A 26196-nucleotide genomic window follows, 5' to 3' on the forward strand; every position below is an offset into this window, starting at 1 on the left:
GTAAATATTACTACATATTTAACCTGCTTTTCAACTAAAATGTAATATTCATTTGCCAAGTAAAAGTAGACATTGCCATGATTCCAGCAAGGTACAAGGCATTGATATTTATGTGACATAAACAGAGAAAGAGACCCAAGTCAGATCAGTCATTATGAAATGGATTATAGACACTCTTCCTCTAACAGTCTGTCTAGATATTTGTATCTAGTGAAATGCCATTCAACATATTTCTTAAAATTCTTCTGCACATACTGTTGTTATACTTGGGATCGAGAAATTGGTATGTTTATCTGATTAATTGGTTGAAAAAAGCTGTCTAGCAATGATTGACTTCACAGCAATGTCTCCAACTCCTGGAGTTCCCATGGACCACAGCAAATCTCCTGGTGGGATGACAGTGGCAGGGAGTAAGCACCAAGTGTCTTCAACACATTGAAATATTGTTGTCTGCTGCCATGTTTTGTAGATAAACTGTGTTCACCTCAGCACATGGTACACACCCAAAGAATACCAAAAATCCTGTCCACAGAAAGCAGGTTGCAAATGTGACCTATATAACAAGAAAATTTCTTTTAAAAATTGCAGACATAATTTGTCAGATCGAAGGATGAAGGTATAGCTCACAGCTTTAACCAAAAAGAGAAAGTTCTGTGACACTCAACAAGAGACCTGTAATGTAGACCCTTTGGCCTATCCACCTGCTCCATGTTTACATTCTGTCACAGTAGGGTCCAGTAACAAGAAAATGTCTCCATTTGACAGTTGTACCATATATGCAAAATGGCCTGTGTGTTGTGTATAGGTCATACTTCATATTCTATGGAAATTGCACACACGTTGTTCTAATTATGTTTTAAATATCCACAGGGCTCTTTGTTCCTTAAATTAACATCAGTTTTGACATCATAGGAAATTTATAGTTCATGTGCACATCGCTTAATATAGAGGTACATAATATGTAAGTAAAGTTACATTTCTACTGTTATCTATGCAAAAGCTGTTATGCTCTAGCTGTCGATATGCACATTCTCGTATGTTTGTCCTTCATATTAGATGCCACTAACAAAGTGCTAGATGCCCAAATACCAGCCTGGCAGTTAAATATTTTACATGTAGCTCATTGTGTTAACAAGATGTCTTTTAAAAACACCTATTATTTATTATGTAAGGAAATCTCATCTGTGTGTCATACCATTTGTCGAAAAATTTGTTTCAGTATCTTAAACTGTACAAAAAATATAAGGGTGTTGCGACTTCTTATTGTTTACATTGTGCAAGGGTGTTATCAGGTGTAGCAGAAGATTGAGCATATGATTGGGTACTGTTGAAAACCTAGGCACAATGTCAAATTTCTCTTAAAATACAAATTGCTAATTGCTGTGGCTACAGGCAGATGCTTGCTCTGTGGGACCCACAATATGCAGTATTTGTAGTGTGTGTTTCAAACCTATCGCTTGGAGGGTGCAGAGGCGGGCTGGGTTCTGTCTGCCTGGGCCTTAATAAACCTCAGATGCAGAGATATAAAAGATATATGAAAGGAAAATAGATGCTATTGGAATGATAGAATTGCGACTCAAATAAAAAAATCTAAATAACAATGACAGTGTTAATAATGAACAGTGATACTAGATTTGTCACCAAACAACTTCATCATCACCCGAAAGTTGTGTAGTGTAGTGTGAAGTTAAAATATGTTTGATTATTACAGTAGATTAAGCAGATCTGTTTCTCTTAGCAGGCTATGTCTATTACATCAAACACTTTTTTCAAAAACAGAAAATTATTATTATACCTACAGGAGAAGGCAATAAAGTGGCATGAGGAGGAGTCTGTGGATGGTCTCACCACCAATGGAGTCCTGTTAAACCATCCGCAAGGAGACTTCTGGGGAGGAGATGCAAAACCTGGTTGTTGGAGAGAAGTCTCGGTTAATGGGAAACTTTACACATTAAGACCAATCAGGGATTCAGACGTGAGAGGTGCTCCTGTAAGTTGTATTACTTTTCTTCATGGGTATGTTATTTTTTATTATGTAGGTCTTGAAATATTGATGATTAATTTTAGGTTCAACATGAAACCAACTTACTCCAGGATGGGTCTCTTATTGACCTGTGTGGAGCGACTGTGATCTGGCGGTCAGCTGATGGCCTTAAGAAATCCATTGTAAGTAGAGATACTCAATGCAAGATTTCGATATATATGTAACCCTGTAACATATGACTACCCTGTTTTTCTGAATATATTTAATAAGAGGAAGGTATGATACAGGCACAGTTCATATTCAGAATGGGAGAGAGAAAGCGGTGGGAAGTGAAGTGTATGGCATTCGTCAGAACTGGAATGTGAGGCCATAACTGACGAAAAATTAAGTAGCTAATTACTATTATTTGGAATGAGCAGGGTGTGTATATGGATTGGAGTCATTCTGCTAAGCAACATTCTGTCAGACACCTTATCCTTATCAAACTGTCAAACCCCTCCCTCGCTCCCTCCCTCCCTCCCTCCCAAGAACAGTGCCCTTATACATTATCGTGTGAGTCATGGATATATTCGATGATACCATTAATCAGGTGTGTACTAGGGCAAGGATAGACTGTTTCAGATACATGTGATTATCTTATTATGTATGTGACATTGCCATCACGAACGTTACAATACTGCTCCAGAAAGTGGCGCGTTTGCTGTAAATATTTAGTACCTTCGTCATAAGGTTTCAGTATGACAGGAAAAATTGTAATTGACAAGAGACACGGTCTCCAACCTAATTCCGTGAGTGGATAGATGTACATGAATAATTACTTAAGGATAAGTTAGTGACATGTTTGGTTTTTATATGGATTATGCGTCCTGCCCATTGCCTAACATTTCATGGCCGCATTGCCCTTTATCTACTAATTCCTCTCCTGCCTTTCATTTTCCCCCTACATTATTGGCTGCAAGAATTGCTATTTTTCATTTCAGATTATATGTCCCAAATAATCCAACTTTTTCTTAATTATATTGGATAAATCTTTGTCTTGGCAGGAATGCATTAGGAGTTTTTCATTTTTCATGCTCTCTGACCATGGTACCTTTACTACTATGCGGTGTGTCTATGTCTTGAAATCTTTTATTTTGTTGATGGTGTTTACTTTCAATGATCATCCATCAACACTTAAAAGGTGTATTGACCAAATGTAACATTCAACAAACCTTAGTCTTAAGTCTAGGACAACACTTATTCAAATTTTAAGAATGCCTGTAGAGGAGGGCTTCACGGCAAACTTGTTCAGTGAGCAGATGGTGAGAACAAACAGACAAGGAGCGAGCACTCTACCCCCTGCATTGTTACAGGGAATAGGGTGAAGACTTCTTCAAACAGAGAACTGGATCCGCAGGGAAGTCCTGGAAAAATCTAGAATGGCTTTATATTAATGTCACACTGCAGATCAGTGGAATTAATATGTTTTAGGACAAATAAATACATTTTCTCCATCTTTTTATATGCTATGTGCTTGTGTTATCTACATGTTCATAGAATGCGAAATACTATGCAACAAAATCTATACAAAGATTATGCAAGCTGGCTCTGAATGTCGTCTCTCGTGACCAGTGTGGGACACATGTAGTCATGTTTGATAAATGGCACCATGTGAAACTTCAGGTAGAAGTGTAGAGGCAGATAATCAGCTGGACTATCCTAAAATTACCTCGAGCAATTAAACAGAGAACTGACTCGTGGAGATAACATCTTGGACCTACTGATAACAAACAGACCCTAACTTTTCGACTCTGTAAGTGCAGAACAGGGAATCAGTGATCATAAGGCCGTTGCAGCATCCCAGAATGTGTAAGTAAATAGGAATATAAAAAAAGGGAGGAAGATTTATCTGTTTAGCAAGAGTAATAGAAGGCAGATTTCAGACTACCTAACAGATCAAAACGAAAATTTCTGTTCCGACACTGACAATGTTGAGTGTTTATGGAAAAAGTGAGGGACGGGAAAAACCCACCGTGGTACAACAACAAAGTTAGGAGACTACTGCTAAAGCAAAGGGAGCTTCACTCCAAGTTTAAACGCAGCCAAAACCCCTCAGATAAACAGAAGCTAAACGATGTCAAAGTTAGCGTAAGGAGGGCTATGCGTGAAGCGTTCAGTGAATTCGAAAGTAAAATTCTATGTGCCGACTTGACAGAAAATCCTAGGAAGTTCTGGTCTTACGTTAAATCAGTAAGTGGCTCGAAACAGCATATCCAGACACTCCGGGATGATGACGGCATTGAAACAGAGGATGACACGCGTAAAGCTGAAATACTAAACACCTTTTTCCAAAGCTGTTTCACAGAGGAGGACCGCACTGCAGTTCCTTCTCTAAATCCTCGCACAAATGACATCGAAATAAGTGTCCAAGGAATAGAAAAGCAACTGGAATCACTCAACAGAGGAAAGTCCACTGGACCTGACGAGATACCAATTCGATTCTACGCAGGGTACGCGAAAGAGCTTGCCCCCCTTCTAACAGCCGTGTAGCGCAAGTCTGTAGAGGAACAGAAGGTTCCAAATGATTGGAAAAGAGCACAGGTAGTCCCAGTCTTAAAGAAGGGTCGTCGACCAGAAGCGCAAAATTATAGACCTATATCTCTGACGTTGATGTGTTGTAGAATTTTAGAACATGTTTTTTGCTCGCGTATCGTGTTGTTTCTGGAAACCCAGAATTTACTCTGCAGTAATCAACATGGATTCCAGAAACAGTGATCGTGTGAGACCCAACTTGCTTTATTTGTTCATGAGACCCAGAAAATATTAGATACAGGCTCCCAGGTAGATGCTATTTTCCTTGACCTCCAGAAGGCGTTCGATACAGTTCGGCACTGTCGCCTGATAAACAAAGTAAAAGCCTACGGAATATCAGACCAGCTGTGTGGCTGGATTGAAGAATTTTTAGCAAACAGAACACAGCATGTTGTTACCAATGGAGAGATGTCTACAGACGTTAAAGTAACCTCTGGCGTGCCACAGGGGAGTTTTATGGGACCATTGCTTTTCACAATATATATATAGGGTGTTACAAAAAGGTACGGCCAAACTTTCAGGAAACATTCCTGACAATAATAAGGAAAATATGTTATGTGGATATGTGTCTGGAAACGCTTAATTTCCATGTGAGAGCTCATTTTAGTTTCTTCCACCTACGCTCAATGGAGCACGTTGTCATGATTTCATACGGGATACTCTACCTGTGCTGCTAGAACATGTGCCTTCACAAGTACGACACAACATGTGGTTCATGCACGATGGAGCTCCTGCACATTTCAGTCGAAGTGTTCCTACGCTTCTCAACAACAGATTTGGTGACCGATGGATTGGTAGACGCAGACCAATTCCATGGCCTCGACGCTCTCCTGACCTCAACCCTCTTGACTTTCATTTATGTGGGCATTTGAAAGCTCTTGTCTACGCAACCCCGGTACCAAATGTAGAGACTCTTCTTGCTCGTATTGTGGACGGCTGTGATACAAAACCCCATTCTCCAGGGCTGCATCAGCGCATCAGGGATTCCATGCGACAGAGGGTGGATGCATGTATCCTTGCTAACGAAGGACATTTTGAACATTTCCTGTAACAAAATGTTTGAAGTCACGCTTGTACGTTCTGTTGCTGTGTGTTTCCATTCCATGATTAATGTGATTTGAAGAGAAGTAATAAAATGAGCTTTAACATGGAAAGTAAGCGTTTCCGGACACATGTCCACATAACATCTTTTCTTTATTTGTGTGTGAGGAATGTTTCCTGAAAGTTTGGCCATACCTTTTTGTAACACCCTGTAAATGACCTAGTAGATAGTGTCGGAAGTTCCATGCGGCTTTTCGCGGATGATGCTGTAGTATACAGAGAAGTTGCAGCATTAGAAAATTGCAGCGAAATGAAGGAAGATCTGCATCAGATAAGCACTTGGTGCAGGGAGTGGCAACTGATCCTTAACATAGAGAAATGTAATGTATTTCGAATACATAGAAAGAAGGATCCTTTATTGTATGGTTATATGATAACGGAACAAACACTGGTAGCAGTTACTTCTGAAAAATATCTGGGAGTATGCGTACGGAACGATTTGAAGTGGAATGATCATATAAAATTCATTGTTGGTAAGACCGGTACCAGGTTGAGATTCATTGGGAGAGCCCTTAGAAAATGTAGTCCATCTGGATGAGGTATTGAATATATTGCTTCCCCCTACTTATACCTCCCGAGGAGATCACGAATGTAAAATTAGAGAGATTCGAGCGCGAATGGAGGCTTTCCGGCAGTCGTTCTTTCCGCAAACCATACACGACTGGAACAGGAAAGGGAGGTAATGACAGTGGCATGTAAAGTGTCGTCCGCCACACACCGTTGGGTGGCTTGCAGAGGATAAATGTAGATGTAGAACTATGAAGTTTCCACTTAGTAAATCATCATCTATGAAAAGGCGCAAAGTCTTTACTAACGTTATGCAATTTTGTAGCTCATTTGAATTGCACATGCGCTTGATTTTTCTTGCTATTCTTCATCCAGATCAGACATTGCTGCTGTTGGATGGCACTGCTGTCAAAACTGACCATGCTATATTTCGCAGTTGGTAGTTCGCTTGTGTTGTCGCGATCCACTACTCTCTGTCACACCTCAGCTACTCTGCTCACGAGCAAGAACCTAAGCAGCCACTAGTGCTCTTGCTCAGAATCTGTGAGTCATTGGGGCTTGCTCTAGAGTTTGTTCAGTTTGGCATTTTATATTGTCCATTCTGTGGAAAGCCATGTGTCCAGATGGGCATTGCATTACATGTTGTTACCAGTTTGAATTGTAATACATTTTGGCATATTGATTACCATGTACTCCTGTTACATAGACCAGCTATTGCAGGTCATTTACATTGGGTATGAGAATTTTGAAACTGGCGATTCAAACTGGAAGCTGGTCAACACTTCTACTCTTAGACAACCACGAGCTCTGAGCATGCTTCAGAAAGCAGCATTTTGTGTCTGTCAATGGAGAGCACTGATCTTGACATAATCATTTGGATTCTGAGAGGGACCTTATTAAGAGAAAAGCCTAAGCCCCACAATTAAATGAGCTGCACATTAATGTGATGAACGGCTGTTGAGGTGGGGCAACCATTAGTTGCCAGGAACATAAGTGTGGGTCAGTTATCGGACTGTGCATCCACACAGTTAAGGCATTTCGGCAGACTACTCATCCTAGAAATAAAGAACAAAAATGAAAATTGGCAGTTGTAACTGGACATAAATGACAAAATGTATTTGTCGTCACAAAGGTGGAAGAGGGCATGTTTCAGAATGTATCTTCTTCCATATAATTACAGCATTAGAAAGTACTGCTGGAAATGTGAAATGCAGTGATTGTAAGTGGAACTTAAGTGGAACTTACATATTCTGTAAGGCGACATTACAATACCTTGTGGCTTAGTGGGACTGAGGTTTGTCTAATTTGTAAGGTTTTTAATTAACTGCAGACTGTGTATTGAAATGAACTTTGCTGCCCTATACACTATCCCTTTTCTTAGTATTTTAGCAAATAACATAGTATTGCTAGCCAAATTCAGTTCACAAGTGCTTTCTTAGCAGATAAAGGTCAGTTTTATTTGACCATTCTTCAGGCTTTTCTGCAATCAGACTGAGCAGATACTATTAATATCAGAGAAGCTCATATCATGATAGTATGTAATGATTTCGCAACTAGGGGAAAGAATCCCTTGAAAAATGCCGCCTTGGTGAAATACCCCTATAAATTGCTGGGGGCAAGCACCCCCTTAGAGGTGAATGAAGCAATGTTTTTTATTTTGTGTGTGTGTGTGTGTGTGTGTGTGTGTGTGTGTGTGTAGAAACAGTACAAGAAAGTAAAATGACCTAAATAATTTCAAATCGGAAACCAAAATAGGAAATGTGTGGTCCTGCAAGGTTTTTATTTTTTCTGGTAATTTGTAAACTCTTAAGCAAAAGCACAGCACACTTTACTTGCTTAATTATTCTGTATTTAAAAAGGCAGTCATCACCTAAAATGCTTAGTGCAATGTATGAACTACAGTGTTCTTATAGGTCTCTATTGAATCACAGTGATCTTCACGAATGTTCTTACAATTCTGTACTATATTACAAATATTATTTGGCTGCTCTTTATTTGATTTATAATTTCTGTGTATGTCTTTCAGTTCATCCTCATTGCGATGTGCCTCACACACAAGTACATTCTCCAAGATTTTCTTATTGGGTTCATCTACAAAATTTTGGTTCTTATTTCCACTTACAGCCCATAGTTCCTTCCAAGCTGTCTGTAAGTAGAAGCCTTGCCATTCTTTTAGTTTTCCGTAAAGGTTACCTGGATTTAAGTCTTGTGTGCAGGTATCAATTCTTAGTGTGTAAAGAGTTCAGTTGTCTATAATTTTTCTTTATGCTCTTGTAGCTGGCTGTTACTGCCTAATTTCAAGGAACTGTTAAGATTGCTAGGATGAGGAACCAAGGGAATTGGGTGGCCCTAAATATTTCCGGATGTTATCCATATTGTCTCCTCTGCTTCAGCTACATGTGCATTTCCCATTCAGACTAGTGAACGGTATTCACCCATGTAGTTCCATCCAGGATAGCATTGCAGGACTTCAGTTTCTGTTTTGTATCCTCTAGATTGATTTGAACTATACATTAAAGATTGATTTCCAGGCATATACTCATGCCTGAGGTGTTGCCATTCATAATGAGCTGTAGTTTCTTATTTGTATTTCTATTCATAAGTTGCATTATGGTGCTGCTTGTTTCATCAGGGTATCGCTGTAGATGCAGTATGTGTTCAGTACTTCCAGGTCTGCTCTCGGTATTTTGTTGAGGTCATTAAAATTTTCACACAATGGTCAGGTTATCTGCTTTTGCAAATTTACATTACTTAGTGTCTAGCATGTCAGCAGTATATAGATAAAAAACAATGGGTGCTAGTGTAGAATCCTGTGGCAAGCCATTATTCAGAACGATGCCCCTCTGTCCATACTGCATCATAGGTTGATGATGGCTTTGTGAGAACCAGCAGCATCACTGTTTATAAACAAATGCTGGTAGAGACAAGCATCAGACTCAAAATCTCAACTACTGTGTAATGTAGCAAGACTCCTTGTCAAGGAAATTGGGCACTTACAAATGAAATATATACAAATTTAAGAATACTGATAATACCTGACAAGTTGTGGTAAGTTTCCTCTCTTCCTCAAAGGGATTAACTGGCAAAAAGAGAAGGGCAAAAGAAAACCTGATAGGGAAATGGCTCATAGGTGAAATAAAAAGTTAATGATTCAGGAATGCTGTGAGAAGTAGTAAATACAGAGTAGGCCCATGTGCATATTTATACAAAAGATACATTTCAAACCTTTTGACAACCTCAAGTTAAAAAGTTCGTACCTTCCATAGGAGTAGAGGAGTTACACAATGGATTCATGGTATTTGGCTGAGATACCAGAGATTCCTTATCTGTTGCCGTCACAACTTAACATTCAAGTAAATGCATCTGATATGCTTACGTCAATACAACTAATGGCAAATGAGTATTTGTGTGATCCGTATGTAAGGGAAAATTCGTAGAGAAACCTAAAATTCCAAGGGGATACAGTAGGTGGAACTTAACTTTAGGAGGTGAAATTAAAAGTACTGACCATAAGCACATTTAAAAATGAAAAAAACTGTTTCTCTTCTCCATCTACACATGTATATGGTTAGTTCTTGGAATTTTGTCTCCTGAAGGTAAGTAGCGGCCAGCCTTGTATTTGCATAATTTCTGTTACTTGCTAAAATGTTAGTACAAATCAAAGTTTGTTCTTGTTGCAAATTTTTCACCAACATTTTGGCCATATCTTGCTGCAATTGTTAGATGGTCTTACCTGACAGTCGGGGTCTCGGGGGGGGGGAAACTTGTCCATTTGTGTTCATATTCACAGTGGCAGATCTAAAAATTTTCCGCCCCTAGGCACACCATATTATATGCCCCCCTCCCTGCAAAAAAAACATGTTTTCAATAATAACTATTACTTGATCACCTTACAATTGCCATTTTGGGTGGAAGCGCTGTGAGCTGTTTCCGTACCCTGCTATTCATTGTTACGAAGGACACGTCAGCAGTCTAGTTGCGCTCAATCAAAAAAAAGTAATATGGTTCCTGATCTGTATTTGGTGTATGGTAGGGGATAAAACAAACTTAGAACTGCATTGTGTTAACACATTCCTCTGTCGAAAGACAACAGAAATGACACAAGGAAAATAACTTTTCTTTTATGGCCTAAAAATATAGCAGAACGTGTAGGAGACAACAGATTTTTGTTACACATTCACTTTTAATATGTTATTTTACATGAAACCGTTGAAAATTAAAATAAGAAAGTTGTGTTACAATCTAAAAATTGAAGTGAGCGTGTCATACATTAGTAATTAATATGTACGTTTACAGAGATGCATTCAAAACTGAAGTTAAACTGACATTTTACAATCTAATGACTTGAATGTGTAGTAGATTAAAAAAAAAAAAAAACACACACACACACACCACACACACACACACACACACACACACACACACAGACACACACATTAGGTATTAATACGTGAATCTAAATGAAAGTGTAAAAAATGAAAATGAAGAAGAGATTGTGGTGCACAAACTAATAACTAAATACAGACGAATAAACACAGCATTGGATTTGCTATTACATAATTTTACAGACTAGTGTGGAAAAATCAAATTTGTTTTATAATCTAATAGTTAACGTGTAAAGCAGGTCTGTGTAGCTAGATACTGTATAATAAGTGTACACAATACTTTTAAGCCTTGTAAGGGCTGAACAGTTTCCTACTGCAGCTACTACTGCTCTCACCATAGCTCTTTCTAAAGGTATTAGCAAAGCTTTTACGTATTTATCGACAGAACTGAACTATGTTATTTATTAACACTTTTTCATCTGATCGTACTCTCCGATAATGTATATTTCCATGATAACTACACAGTTCAGCAGATACCAAGAATACACATCAGTTGTAATATAGTACAGTATCAGTATGGCTTGAATGCACAGCGCCAAGTAGCCTGGGTCATTCGGGTATTGTTTAGTATTGTTGGCACCTTTGATCACGTCTCCGCGTAAACGAGGTTTAGTTCTGCGTTCTGCCATCGGCAATTGTAAAATAAACAGGTAATACCTAGTTTGTAAAGCCAGTGAATGTGCTGTAAGTTATAACAAAAACCGCATTATAATCTTAAATATTTAAAACTAATATGAATAAATAAACAAACTCATCAATCAGCAAAATTTGCGTTTGGATTTGACGGCAGAAAACTCGTTGATCATATTATCATTGTTCAGATGGTTATCAGTTAGGAGGTCGGCTTCGATATGAAGAATGGATGAGGCGTTCAGTCTGTCCTCAGACGATGTAGAACGTAGGTAAGATTTCAGTCTTTTAAGAGCTGAAAATGAGCGTTCTGCTGAACAATTTGTAAGTGCTATACATAGAAATGTTCCAAGACCAGTGTCAACATTCATAAACACGGACTATATCCTCTCTTTTTGTAAAAATTTACTCATTTCAACTGGTGTATCACTAATCTCAGAAGATTCCAAAAGTTCCACAAAATGTACACATTCACTAGGGGAGGAAGGCTCTAAATCTGTGTCACATGACTGTGGAGTTTTGCTGCAGGTTCATCAGTATAGTCAGTTGAACTGTTCGTAAGGTTACTGAAAACTGTGAAGGAGTCCAACAGTGTTCTATAGCTTTCCTTCCTCCTCACTAATTCGATGTACAAGCTGTCGAGTGCTGGGATAAAAGTTTCGACTCTAAATTTTTCCTTTCCAATCAGAAAAACTTCTTCAGAGTCTGCTTCTTCATCATCATGAAGTTTGTGTTTTCGTGATCCTTTATAGGTGCATTCTTAGTCTATATCAGTCATAATCTCCATGGATTTATTTTCACAATAGTCGAACATGCCACGGAATAGATGCAGTAAACCCCACAAGCGACTCATATAATTCATGCACTATTTTAGTATCAATATTTACACTTTGCAATTTCCGGTTTATACTATTAAATCTCTGGAGTATGTCCTTCCAAACTGTCATTATGAATATGGTTTCTAGTCTGCCGAGTTCATTCAATAAAGCTGAAACCTCATTTCGCATAAGTGGTTTTTCAAACATATTACTGGCAGCATGTGTTGAGGGCATTGATAATGCCCTCCCTATTTTCATACAGGTTTACACATGCTTCCTCTCTTGCTGACCAACGTGTTTTTGATAAACTTTTTACTGTTTTGCTTCCTGGTTTCATGAAAGAAAGAAGTTTATCCCAGTGCTGTGTAGAAGCATAGGAAAAATTATAAAGGTTTGGCACTTCATTGAAAAATGAACATGCTTTCCGACAACAGCTTGCAGCACTAGTACTGACTAAGTTCAAAGAATGTGTTGCACAAGGCATATAATGCACGATTGGATTTTGTTTTTCAATGTGTGCCTGCAAGTCAGTGTAGGTTCCCGACATATTTGCTTGCAGTGTCATATGACTGGCCTCTACAGTCAGTAATATCAATGGAATTTGTAGACAGGATTTTTAGTACGGCCTCAGCTAAGTTTTCGGACTTCTGGTAAAAACAGAAGGAAACATTCAACAGGTTCACCATTTACGCTCACATATCGTAATATGAAAGAGAGAAGCTCTATATTAATTCATCACAGATTGTTGAAGAAAGATAACTGGATTTCCATATCATTCAATATGCTCTGCGAGATAAGGATCAAACTTAGCTATAAGCTCAAGAGACGTCATAAATTGACCGTTATGTAATGAATGGAATCTTTCAATATGTCCATGTAAGGGAAGTCCACTACGGCAAACACCCTTTTCAACACACTGTACCAGTACATTTTTTCTGTCTCAACATAAGACTCAAAACGGTTATCTATTGTTCTAAGTGATAACTCAGAATTTTCATGTTCAAGTGAGTTCTCGTGATGAGACAAAATATTAGAAATATTTTTCCAATCTGCAATGACATTAGTGGTAATCGCGGCCTTACCTCCGAACAGTTTACATGGTGCACAAGAAACAGCATCGGTGCTACAGTAGTATACTAGAAAATCAAGTTGATTCACCATTTAAAAGTTTACGGTAAAATACAATTTTGTTCAAATATCTGATTTTATCACCTGTTGAACTTCTTGAATTAGAAAAATCACCATTACAATTTTGATTAATCCCACATTGTAAGAGAATGTCTATTGTTGATTCATTCACACACCATTCTGTAGGATCATCACTATAGAGGTTATTAATTTTTGTTATGTCTTTTTCATGAAACTCAAAATTGGGAACAATTTGCTTTTCTTCATTTTTAACTTTCTTCATCCGTACTACCTGAACTCGAAGTCCAACCAGCAACATTTTTTGCGAAAAATTTATCTACTCTGCCATAAGTTTTTAGAACATTGGCTTTCGTTCTTGGCTTTCCTCAATATTTTGGAAAATGCCGCCCAACTTAATTTTGTACTTTCTTTTCTCACTCTTGTTCATGTTAAGGCACTTACAAAATTGTCAACCAACCATCAAAACAAAAGAAAAAAAATTGTAAAAGGAAAGAAAGAAAGACTGTATCTAGTTCCAATTGTACTACACCACACACGAGCACAACGATTTTTCCTTTAAACACGGAGCGATGAACTGACCAACTTGGATTACTTGATGTAACTGTGCTATGAAAAAACGAAATTGGAGAATAATTTAATTTCACTTTCTCTGTCATCAGTGAACGTTTCCCGAGTCATTGGAATTTTAGCTGCGTCACGAATATGTTCTGAATATTCTTGACACTGTCTTTCTAATTTAAAAAGCACTTAATTTTTGCAGTTCCTTGCACTGAGGTGTGCTGGATCGACTCTTATACCACTTATTATAACATTTTAGCTATTATAACATTTTAGCTGCTTCTGTGGGCAGAGAAGACAGATGGCAGTTGATGTGGTGTGTTGTCATTCGTGTGAACACTACACGCAAATGCCCCTTTTGTTCCAACATAAAATAAAATTAACCTTTTCTCAAAGAAAAAAAAGCTTACTTAAAAAGTTCAATATAGAATTTGCAATGCCACGTACTATTAGATTGCACAGAGTGGGAACTTCGCACGACTGCAACACAATAAATGAGACAAATGAAATTTGGTTTCTTCTTCTCCTCCTCCTCCTCCTCCTCTCTCTCTCTCTCTCTCTCTCTCTCTCTCTCTCTCTCTCTCTCTCTCTCACTCTCTCTCCTCTGTTTTTTAAGTAACTAAGTAAGTAAATAAATAAAATTTTTAAACTGTTGTGAAAAGAGTTTCACAAATTAGTAGATATTCTACTTATGTTCTTTTTGTATAAACGTGTTTAAAAATGTAAAACATTCCCAGTCTCAACATGTTTTGTTAAACGAGTGTCTTTAAATCAAAACTCAGATATTGAAGACCACAGAGCTTTCACATTAATTACAGTAATGGTGGGTTGACTTGATACGTCCCCATAATTTCTACAAGAAATTTAAGTAGAGTCGGGTTTTACATACTGGGGCCTACACATGTTACAGTATGTAAGAAGCTGCTGATTAATTTCACACAGCTTTCCAGGGGTCCCGGTATTTTCACGGTGAAAATATGGTAGGGTTAAGTAGAAGCTGACAACATTCTCGGAATAATAATGTTTCAAACGTTGTATTGTAGATTGCCGTCCTGACAGCTTACTTGAAAATATTTTGAACAATCACGAAGATCATACCAGACAGAACCCCAACGTTAAATTTCCATTCAGTCACCAAGTAAACTGTTTTTTTCCAAGCTTCTTTTGTCGAATTTCATTCTTACGGCTTATTTAAACTAGCAAGTTGTTTAAAAACATAAAAAATTTTTGTTGTTTGTAAGCACAGTTATTTTAAAACGTAAAAGGTTAAAATGAGTACAGAGCAAAAACTGCCGCCCCCTCCCCCCTTCCCTCCTTAAGGTGCTTCCCGTAGGCCCAAACCTAGTGGGCCTATATGTAAATTTGCCACTGCGTATGCAACAACAAATATTTGATGATAAGTTTTGTCAATAGTTCAGTTTCTCGCTAGCGTAGTTTTATTCTCTTGATTTGGTGTGAATGTTAGTAAATTTTGGAAGAAAGGCCATTGCATAAGATGTGCACTTCATCAGTAAAGAAAGCTGGTGTATATTAAATACTGAAATTTGGAAAGTGGAAGGAAGAGAGATCCGAAAGAAAGTAAAGATTCTAGGGATGACACTGTACTCAGAAAGACACAATGCCAGTGAGTCAGTGACAAGTCACTGAAAAATCTTCAGAAACGAATGCAACAAAAAGAAATTTACAATGTTGCCACAAAAATAAATTCACTGAGCAACAGCAGATCTTTGTGACCCTACAGAATTAATAACTCCAGTATCCATCGTAGGAAAAATTCTTTTTCAAGGCACTTAGCTGCTTGGACTAGGCTTGGGACAAACCCCTGCCTCACAAACTGTTGGTTAGAGGGAGCACCTGGCTGTCAGATGTTCCTGAGGTATGTAATATTACTATCACAAGGTGAATTCAACTGTCAGAGAACAATTGTTCCCACTTTAATGTTTTCTGTGTTGCATGTGAGAGAGAATATGGCACAATCTGTCACTTCTAGTGATAACATTCCCAAACTAGATTAGCACCCATGAAGAAAATACCACTTCATTGGCTTGAACTGTTAGCAGCACTCACAGGGGCCAGACAACAACACTATTTTTTCAAGGTCACAGTCTCTGACCGTAGCAGAACGGCACCCTGGACTGATTCCATTGTAACCCTTGGATGAATAAAGAATGATACCGCCACTTGGAAAATGCTTGTTTGCAGTACGGTGATAGAAATACAAATGCTCGTCACACTATCTCAGTGAAGACACTGTCCAGGCAAAGACAACACTGTGGGCTTTGTTTCAAGAAGACATGTACCACAGACATTGAAAAAGCTGAATTTCTGTGGAGTGGGCCATCATGGCTACCGTGTCGTCCTAATTACAGTGTGCAGTCACCACACAGCTGATGGCCTAAAATTTTATTGGAAGCTAGCAAGTAACTTTACTCATTCAGGCTCCTCAATCTCTCACAGGTGCAAACAGATTCTGCTGTTATTGAAATTATTATGAACCACTGCTTACGTCCTCCAGCTCAAAAGAAAATTCAATCAGAAAATTTACATGTAAAAGGAATTCACTGCAAGAAGTGATAGCAGAAGCTCACCTTTATTGGATTAAAACTGTGCAACAAGAATGTTTCTCCTTAGAAATCACTGCCCTAAGCAAAGGTCTTCCATATACTGGCGCATCCAAGATAAAATGCTTCAACTCATCTGTAGGTGTTGATTTATTATGTTTAGGAGGTTGCCTGCAACACACTGAGGCATCTGTCAAAGAGTGTCATTCCATTACTCTAGAAGGAAACTCATCACTTCGCCAAACTTCTGACATGTACACATACCAGGGATTCCCAACCTTTTCAGCAGGCGGACCCCTTCTTCAGTCGAAAATCCATGGCAGACCCCTAGTCAGTCAAAAGCACAGTAACTTTAAATTTCAGAGCGAAACCCATGGGAACTGAAAGCTTCTTAATGCAAGTGCCATGTTCCCAATGCCCCCCCTCCCCCCCCCCCCCACCCGAAGTATCAATAGTCTTTGGTTTATAGATGAATGAAAACAACTTGAAATTAACGATCCAATTTGATTCCCACTGTATCCAGACACTTACTAGTGGATTTACTCCCTTTGTTCAACACACTACACCCTGATTAAAATTACTTGGTAATTGAAATTTCACATGATCGAGCTGTCTTCCTCCAAGAGCAATCAACGTCACGTCTAAGCTGTTCGCTCTTGACAAGCTGCCGCTCATGGTATGTTCACTTCCACTATTTGGCTACTGTTGTGTAAGGAGCATGCATATTTCGTAACAGTCGTGTGTGTGTGTGTGTGTGTGTGTGTGTGTGTGTGTGTGTGTGTGTGATTTTTCGTGAAATCCGAAGAAAAATGTTCAAATGTATGTAAAGTCTTCCTTTGGCCGTCCTCCCTCCTCATTCATTTCAACTGGAAACTTCCCTTGTTGTGAAGGCGATGGAGAAACTGCACCCTTCTTTGATGATCCTGACTTCAGCCACCGATCTATGTTAGAAGTAATAAACTGGTCAAAAATCGACTTACGAAATAGGTAGTGCACTGACAATGCAAGTTTAACATTTAATGATGGCTGGGGCGGCATACGTGCCAGCGAGTGCTGTGATTGATCGACAAAGCTCGCTCCGCGCATGTGTAAAAGGTTTCAGCACATCTAGAGCCGTGAGCCGGCGGACAAACGACCCCCGTATTGTTGCTAAACAGTCGATCAGAGATGCCGCATTCTCCGGCACTAAACTGTGTATACGTTCTCACTTAGGAACCGCAAAGGCTGCTTGGGAATACGACCTGAAGTAAAAGCACACATATTTGTCACATGAAAAAAAAGTAGTGATGAATTTGATTTTCATATTTTTATTCAATAATTTTACACGATTTGGTGAAAGGTGGCCGCGGACCCCCTAGAAAGAGCCGGCGGACCCCTAAGGGGTCCGCGGACCACAGGTTGGGAAGCCCTGGTCTACACTATCTTGGAGTACAAGTGGGTCTTTTGCAACTAAGAGAAACATTCCAGATGTTACACATGTGTTGTGTGATCGAAATAGTCCTATGTAGAGGCCTGCCCTGTAACATTGCACATAGCTTGCTGGCCAAATGATAGAAGTGCCTCTACTAGCTGATAGAGGTAAACCTCAGAAGCTGTTGGAAGTTTCTGGAATTGATTCCAGTGGGCCTCTACTAAAAAATCAGGCATTACTATAAATGTGTTATATCCTATTAATCACCTGTGCTGTAACTAGAGCAGTACATTTAGAACTAACAACCAAATCGACAATAGATTGCTTCTTGTTTGCCTTCCAAAGGGCTATAGATTGGCGTGGTATTCCACATAGCGTGTATAGTTCTAACACCCAAACTTTCCTTGCAGTTTACTGAGAGATTACAGAAATATGGACCACTATATCTGCTGACAAGGCATGTCAGTTTGTCAGGCAACAGGGTATCACCATACAGAAGTTGATAGCGTCACAAGCAAGTTAGTGGAGAGGACAGTGGGAGTGGATGGTTGGCTAAGTTAAATGATGCCGCCTCAATGTACTGGGCCAGTGCATCACTGCAACATGGACGATGAAGGCCTGCAAACTGTACTTGTGAAAGCAGATGTTGCCCTCAGTTAAAGACCCATCACACAAATTGAGGACGAAGTGCTTACCCCATCTTGTTTTCTTGTGGGAGGAAGACATACAGCTTACAAACGGGCACTGAGCCACCAAAAAGAACAAATTTGTAAGGCAGTTTAAACTGTTGCAGAAGATCTTTGGTGACTTTTGCAAACATTGGAACAAAGAGTAGTTATTGCTTCTTCGGAGCTTCCATCAAGTTACGGACACTGGCAAATCAGAGCAGGTCCTGTTTGGAGATATTGTAGTTCTTCAAGATGACACTTCATTGCCAATTGTGGAAGAGGGCAAGAGTGAAACAATTACAAACAGATAAAGATGGACTACCTCAAACTGTTATCCTTGCTACCCCTGATAGAAGAGGTGTTACTAGGCCAATCCAGCTGGTTGTCCCTCTATAAGCCCAACAGAACGGGAAAGGTGTGAAAGATTAATATGTTATACATCATTATCCTGAACACTTTATCTTTGTAACTACGTTTGTATAATATTATTGATGATGTTGTTACAGTTACGTAAATGAACACTCTGTTAAAGTGATAGGCTTGTACTTCCATACTTTCTCAACTCGATACTGACATTTCATTTAGCATAAAGAATTATCTGTATTTTATGTTTTTTGTATTTGTATATAGAAACTCATATGAAGTGTGTTACAGATATCAGATTTTTTAGGCTTACTCAGATAAAATGCTTGGTCTCCGTTCCAAGTCTGACATACTTCAAATTATTGTGAAGTATCTTCCTCTAACATGTGCAGTTTATAAGCTTCCTTCCTAAGCATACCTTGTGGCCATTGTCATTACTATATATTGCCAAGGATGTTCTCCTTCAAATGTTATTCAGCACTTCTCTAACACCACCTCCCAGAAACTTTGTGAGGTGTGTATATCTTTATAACTATAATTGAGAGTGTATGTATATTGTTTTCACTTTTGAATCACAGGACCATATGTCACTGGAGGCAGGAGTGGGTGGAAGAAAGGGGCAAGAAGCTATTTTCAATAAAATGCTTTGGCATTGTCCTCACAGCATCAGTGGTTTCATGAAGTGCTGGTAATTCACTTCCAGGTTTAACACTACACTCTGAAGTATTGATTAATTCTTCATCAGGAGGATGCTTATTGCATTTTAATGTGCTGTATTTTATAAGAATGCACGCAGTTTTCTTCAGAAGAGTGTCCAGTTTTGGCTGAAATGCTTTATCACTATTTTCCGTAGTGATGTACCAAATTTCGAGCTGTTAACTAAATTTTTGTTCACCTCCTCAACTTATACAGATAAGAAGAAAGAAAACTTTGGGCATATATTTTATCCAACTAACCCACTACTTTCAGTTTGAATATCTTTAATTTTTTAGCCTTTGTATTTATAGCAGTTTCACTATTTTGCTGTTTGTATTACGCGTTTCCACTACTTAACAATGGGGTTATTCCATGCCAAGTAGTCTAGAGATGCTGTGTGACTTATCATGGATTTTGATAAAATGTTCTGTGAACATTCACACGTGTTCCCCTATAACTGTGGGTAAAGTTTCACGATCACGAATTCAATACTTGCAGAGATATAGTCATTTGTTTGACTGCATAGTGCAGCTTTAAACAGTGCACCCTTCAGTAATAACTTATCAGTACAAGGTCTTAGAATATAAAATTTCATTCTCCTACTGCTTTCCAGTAGTAGACAAATTGAGGGCAAAGATGACGACTTCTGTAAAAATACGAAAACTGGATATTTTAGCCTACTTTTACATTAAGTTTTCTGCAAGCTCTTTTTAAACTTGTAATTTTATCCATTGTCCTTCATTTCTTAGTTGCTTCAAAATTAATGGAAGTTTTTTTTTATGTCTTCATAATTAAATTAAAGGCAGTTTGTTTTTTGCCGTACGTGTTTTGCATCTTCTATTTGTGAAGTATTTTCAGTGGCCTTGTAATACATCTTGTTTTATGTATATAATGTGTTACATAGTAGCTACAAATATGTTGCTATATTATGTTTTCTTTGGTTATTCTCTTGTTTTCCAGGTTGGAAACAACTTTTGCAGTGCATTGTTTGGAGGTTAAATTATTATTTGGTGTTAGGCTTTCTGATGATGTCAATCGATGTGTGTTGACCTGGAGATATGTTTACTTGGTGTGCATACTTCAGATGGCCAGTTTTTTGCGGGTTGCTATTTGGTGTGTGTGTGTGTGTGTGTGTGTGTGTGTGTGTGTGTGTGTGTTTCTTTTTCCCCTAATCTCTGTTGGTTATTATTTCGGTGGCTAACATGGTCAGTGAGTTATTTCTTATAGTGACTTGGCTATTAATTGCTTTCTTATTCAGAATGAGATTTTCACTCTGCAGCGGAGTGTGCACTGATATGAAACTTCTTGGCAGATTAAAACTGTGTGCCCAACCGAGACTCGAACTTGGGACCTTTGCCTTTCGCGGGCAAGTGCTCTACCATCTGAGCTACCGAAGCACGACTCACGCCCGGTTGGAAGGTAGGAGACGAGATACTGACAGAACTAAAGCTGTGAGGACCAGGCGTGAGTCGTGCTTCGGTAGCTCAGATGGTAGAGCACTTGCCCGCGAAAGGCAAAGGTCCCGAGTTCGAGTCTCGGTCGGGCACACAGTTTTAATCTGCCAGGAACTTGCTTTCTTATTCATTGTAAGGCCTCTTTGTATATGAAAGTTATCCTGAAATGCTCTTTGTTGTAATTGTTCACTCTTATAATTTTCATGACCTGTTCATTGTTGGATGGTTCGTGTCAGTGTATTATCAGGTGTTAATCAAAGGTAGAATCGCTGTTTTCATACTTACAGCTTGTTGTATGTTCTTTATACCTAGTTTTGAAATTTCTGTCTGTTACTTCCTGATATACTGATTTGCATTATTGACATTCTAACTGGTACAAGGTGTGTGAGAAAACTAGTGAGACTGACAGCACTGCGAGCAATCTGGCAATGCTGTAATGTTCTACTTCTGTAGACTGTTGCGTTCATTCCTTCCAAATGCTCAGAGTTGCAGCTCTGTTCAGCTATAACATGATTTTTTAGAGTGCCATCAGTGAAGTTGTCCTTTTGTTGTGTGTTACAAAAATGGAACAGAGGAATTTATAGCAACGTTACATCATCAAGTTTTATGTTAGACTTGGGCATTCCATGAGTGTGACCTTTGAAAAGTTGAAACAGGCCTATGGGGAACATTTCTTATCAAGATAAATTTTTTTTGTTGGTAAAAATCTTTTTGGAAGGCTGAGAACATGTTAAATATGGACCTCGCTCAGGGAGACCTCAAGTTTCAAAAACTGGTGAGAACGGCAAAAGTGTGCATGCTTTTGTGAGATCATACCAACGTTTGACAATGTGAATGATAGGCAACCTGCTACTGTATATCAAATTTTGACTGGAGTTCCATATATTCTAGACAAGTATATGCATCATGACACCACCTTGTCACATATGTACTTCCATTGGAATTTTCCACTCTAAAAGGCATTCCTGTTGTTCCTTAGCCACCCTATTCACGTGATGTGAGTCCTTGTGACTTTTTTATTTTCCCAAAATTGAAGAATGTCTTAAATGGACATCACTGCGGAACTCTGGAGAATGTTAAAAAGGACATGATGAACCTGTTAAAGCCCTATTAGTTGAAGCCTTTCAGCACTGCCACCAAGAATGAGAAAAGACAACTCTGCTGTGAAATTTGAAATTTTCCCGACGAATCAACTGTTCAAAAAGTTGCAGCCGGTAGTCGTAAACTTCATTGCACGATATTTCGGCTGGACAACTGCCAGCTATCTTCAGGTGAGCCGAACGAGGACTGACGAAGACGTTCTCTGCTCCAGCTTATATAGTGCGCTCATAGTACTGCCGCGCATGCGTTGCAATTGCGGAGACAGAAGGGCCACCCCGCCCAGCGACAGCGCCCTCGCTGGTGGAACTGCAGTACTCAGCTGCCGTCGGTATTGTCGCTGGCCGCAGCTATCGAAGTCTTCTGGCGTCTTCGTCTCGAGCAAATTTCGGAGATGACGGGATTCCATGCGTTATTCAGTTGCTCTGCGGAAGGTGGGAATGAAATGCGAGCATATAAGGCCCTAAAAAATATGATTATATTCCACTCGTGCATGAATTAAATCTTAAATCTTTTATCATGTTCTACAGTTGTTTAATACTCCCTGGTGAAGGTACCCCATTTATTCCCAAGTGGTTCAAAACGACCTACAGTCAACCTAATACAGTGTGACCTGCACAACGCATGTGCCACTCAGGTACCACTGAGCATTGGGCAAGTGTCCAGAAATATGAAAATGATAAAACTCGGCCTGTGCCACAGCGACAAATGAAGGCCACTGTACTTGTTTCTGTAAGAAAACATTTAGCTCAACATGGTACTCTCACTTGTCAGGTCAGAAGAAAACATACGCTCTATTAAAACAAAACTGTCAAATCCTGTCACAAATGTAGTGTATATGAGGGTAGTTTAGAAAGTTCTCGGAATGGAATAGGGAAAAAGTACCTGCATCAATGAAACTTTTTTTAATGTAGTCTCCTTGTAGATTAATGCACTTGGTCAAACGATCTTCCAGTGCCTTGATCCCATCTCGAAAATGAGTTACCTCCAGGCCTGCAAAATAGTTGTCAATGCCGGCTATCAATTCTTCGTTTTAAGTGAATCTTCATCCACCAAGAAAAATTTTCAGTTTTGGAAAGAGATGGAAGTCTGACAGAGGCATATCAGGTGAATAAGGCGGATGTGGCAACAATTCATACCGTGGTTTGTTTAATCTTGCCGTGGTGACAGCACATTTTCAAACTTTTCAAACCACCCTTGTACTTGCATGACAAATGCCTTACAGAGTTTCCTACATGATTATGCTTTTGTTCCTTGCCTACCTAACATCATTACATATAAAGTATCCCCATGCTGAGGAGTGATTGAAGACACTTTAAAAGAATAACTGTTTATTAACCAAACAAAAACTCAATGATGGTGTTCTTGAATGAACATCCAGACAAATACATACGTCAGAAATCTCTCTCCTATGATGTTTTTTGTGACATGCCTACACGACAAGCCGTAGAGTTGTGATAACTAATGGTGTGAAGACCTGTCATGTTACTGGGCAGGTACTGCCGGCATATGACTGCTGACGTACTGTTGGTGAAGACCACTATGAACGGGGCTGGGTATGTTGGCATGGAGTGGTGAGATGAAACTGCCACTACTGCCAGATAGTAGCGCTGGGTTGGAACTGCTGATGCAGCCAGACTGAACTCCTGGTACTGCCAACTTAAAGTGTAGGCTCTAACTCACTTTGCGCAGTCTAGCAGCTAGCCTAAATAAGTTGGCACCCCCAGACACATGTGTAACTCCGTGGTAATAGCCTAGGTCATGCAAGGAAAGTCTCGATGTTGATGAAAGCCATTGATCCATGACCTCCAGATGGGAAGTTACCATCATGGTATGCCTGAAGTGCGGAGCAAATGTCAGATTATCAAATTTCAATTAATAATCATTGATTAGCAAAAATATATTTTATTTTGATTATTACTGTTCCATAGTAGTGTATGAACTACGTGCCCATGAGGCCATTGTTAACCCACTTGAAAAACCTCCTTGCAGAAATGATATTGCAAATTACTGTTAAAGTTGTATATGTGGTCACTAATAAATCATATAGGTGAAAATTTTATAACTCTGTGACAAAAAAGTTCAGGGCATATGTGGTGCAATATTGAACATCCTGATAACTAGGAAACAAGATCAAGTCAAAAAACCTTGAAAAACTTAAGAAAAAGGGGTGTCTTGTCACCACTAATAATGACATATTTTAGGCTGTTTTTCTGCTACAGTGCCTACAGAAGCAAACTGGCTGTAAACTTCAAAATTTAACAGTGTATTACCAAGTCACTGTACATAGTGGTAGTAAAGTTGTTGCATAACAGCTAAAACACACATTGTACACCACCGGCCATTAAAATTACTACACCACGAAGATGACGTGCTACAGACGCGAAATTTAACCGACAGGAAGAAGATGCTGTGATTTGCAAATGATTAGCTTTTCAGAGCATTCACACAAGGTTGGCGCCGGTGGCGACACCTACAACCTGCTGGCATGAGGAAAGTTTCCAACGTATTTCTCATACAAAAACAGCAGTTGACTGGCGTTACCTGGTGAAACATTGTTGTGATGCCTCTTGTAAGGAGGAGAAATGCGTACCATCACGTTCCCGTCTTTGATAAAGGTCGGATTGTAGTCTATTGCGATTGTGGTTTATCGTATCGTGACATTGCTGCTCGCGTTGGTCGAGATCCAATGACTGTTAGCAGAACATGGAATCGGTAGGTTCAGGAGGGTAATACGGAACGCCGTGCTGGATCCCAATGGCCTCGTATCGCTAGCAATCGAGATGACGGGCATCTTATCCGCATGGCTGTAACGGTTCATGCAGCCACGTGTCAATCCATGAGTCAACAAATGGGGATGTTTGTAAGACGACAACCATCCGCACGAACAGTTTGACGACGTTTGCAGCATCATGGACTATCAGCTCGGAGACCATGGCTGCAGTTACCCTTCACACTGCATCACAGACAGGAGTGCCTGTGATGGTGTACTCAACGAAGAACCTGGGTGCACGAATGGCAAAACGTCATTTTTTCGAATGAATCCAGGTTCTGTTTACAGAATCATGATGGTCGCATCCGTGTTTGGCGACATCGCTGTGAACGCACATTGGAAGCATGTATTCGTCATCTCCATATTGGCGTATCATCTGGCGTGATGGTATTGGTTGCCATTGGTTACACGTCTCGGTCACCTCTTGTTTGCATTGACGGCACTTTGAACAGTGGACGTTACATTTCAGATGTGTTACGACCCGTGGCTCTACCCTTCATTCGATCCCTGCGAAACCCTACATTTCAGTAGGATAATGCATGACCGCTTGCTGTAGGTCCTGTATGGGCCTTTCTGGATACAGAAAATGTTCGACTGCTGCCCTGGCCAGCACATTCTCCAGATCTCTCACAAATTGAAAACATCTGGTCAATCGTGGCTGAGGAACTGGCTCGTCACAATACGCCATTCACTACTCTTGATGAACTGTGGTATCGTGTTGAAGCTGCATGGACAGCTGTACCTGTACACGCCATCCAAGCTCTGTTTGATTCAATGCCCAGGCGTATCAAGGCCGTTTTTACGGCCAGATGTGGTTGTTCTGGGTACTGATTTCTCGGGATCTATGCATCCAAATTGCGTGAAAATGTAATCACATGTCAGTTCTAGTATAATATATTTGTCCAATGAATACCCATTTATCATCTGCATTTCTTCTTGGTGTAGCAATTCTAATGGCTAGTAGTGTATAAACTCCCTTCAAGTTTTACACCGTTTTCTCATTGTGTACATTTTGTTGAAGTTCATAGCAGTATGCCTGACATTTTTTTTGAAAGAATTTATGTTATAGAGAATTTTGATTACGTCTATTAATTGTGCAGAGAATTTTAGTATGTCTGTTAATTGTGCAATGCTGTTTACATACAAGTTTAATTCCGGTCTAAAGTAAAGCATATTTTCTGTTTGAATAGTTCGTGGCTTATGTGAAACATTAGTGTACTTATTAAAAGTAGTGTAAATGTTTTGCTGCGGTCCTAGGTTAAGGGGAGGTTTAATATCTTTTGGTTCAAAAAATCGATTTTTTAAAAAATTGCAGTTTTGTATCCATAAGTGTTTAGAATCCACTCCTGAAACAGTTTTTCTGAATATGGAACGGAAATGTTCGTTATTCGTGGTTGAACAAAAAATGCACCTGCCTGAAATCGGCCTTTTTCACGCACCAGTTTTTTTCTTTCGGAGGATGAGTTATG

The 26196-nt window shown here is 39.3% G+C and overlaps 1 protein-coding gene across 3 annotated transcripts in view; it reads left to right on the forward strand.

Annotated features, from left to right (window-relative positions):
- The window catches only part of LOC126260221 (protein pellino-like), a 141835-nt gene that overhangs the window by 57884 nt on the left and 57755 nt on the right, over window positions 1–26196 (forward strand). For all 3 annotated transcript variants that reach the window (XM_049957541.1, XM_049957526.1, XM_049957532.1), the window contains 2 exons: window positions 1802–1990; window positions 2068–2166. In XM_049957541.1, coding sequence (XP_049813498.1) covers window positions 1802–1990; window positions 2068–2166 — 288 coding nt within the window. The remainder of the gene's footprint in view (window positions 1–1801; window positions 1991–2067; window positions 2167–26196) is intronic.

Source organism: Schistocerca nitens, chromosome 1, assembly GCF_023898315.1.
Source record: "Schistocerca nitens isolate TAMUIC-IGC-003100 chromosome 1, iqSchNite1.1, whole genome shotgun sequence".
In the NCBI taxonomy this organism is placed as follows: domain Eukaryota; kingdom Metazoa; phylum Arthropoda; class Insecta; order Orthoptera; family Acrididae; genus Schistocerca; species Schistocerca nitens.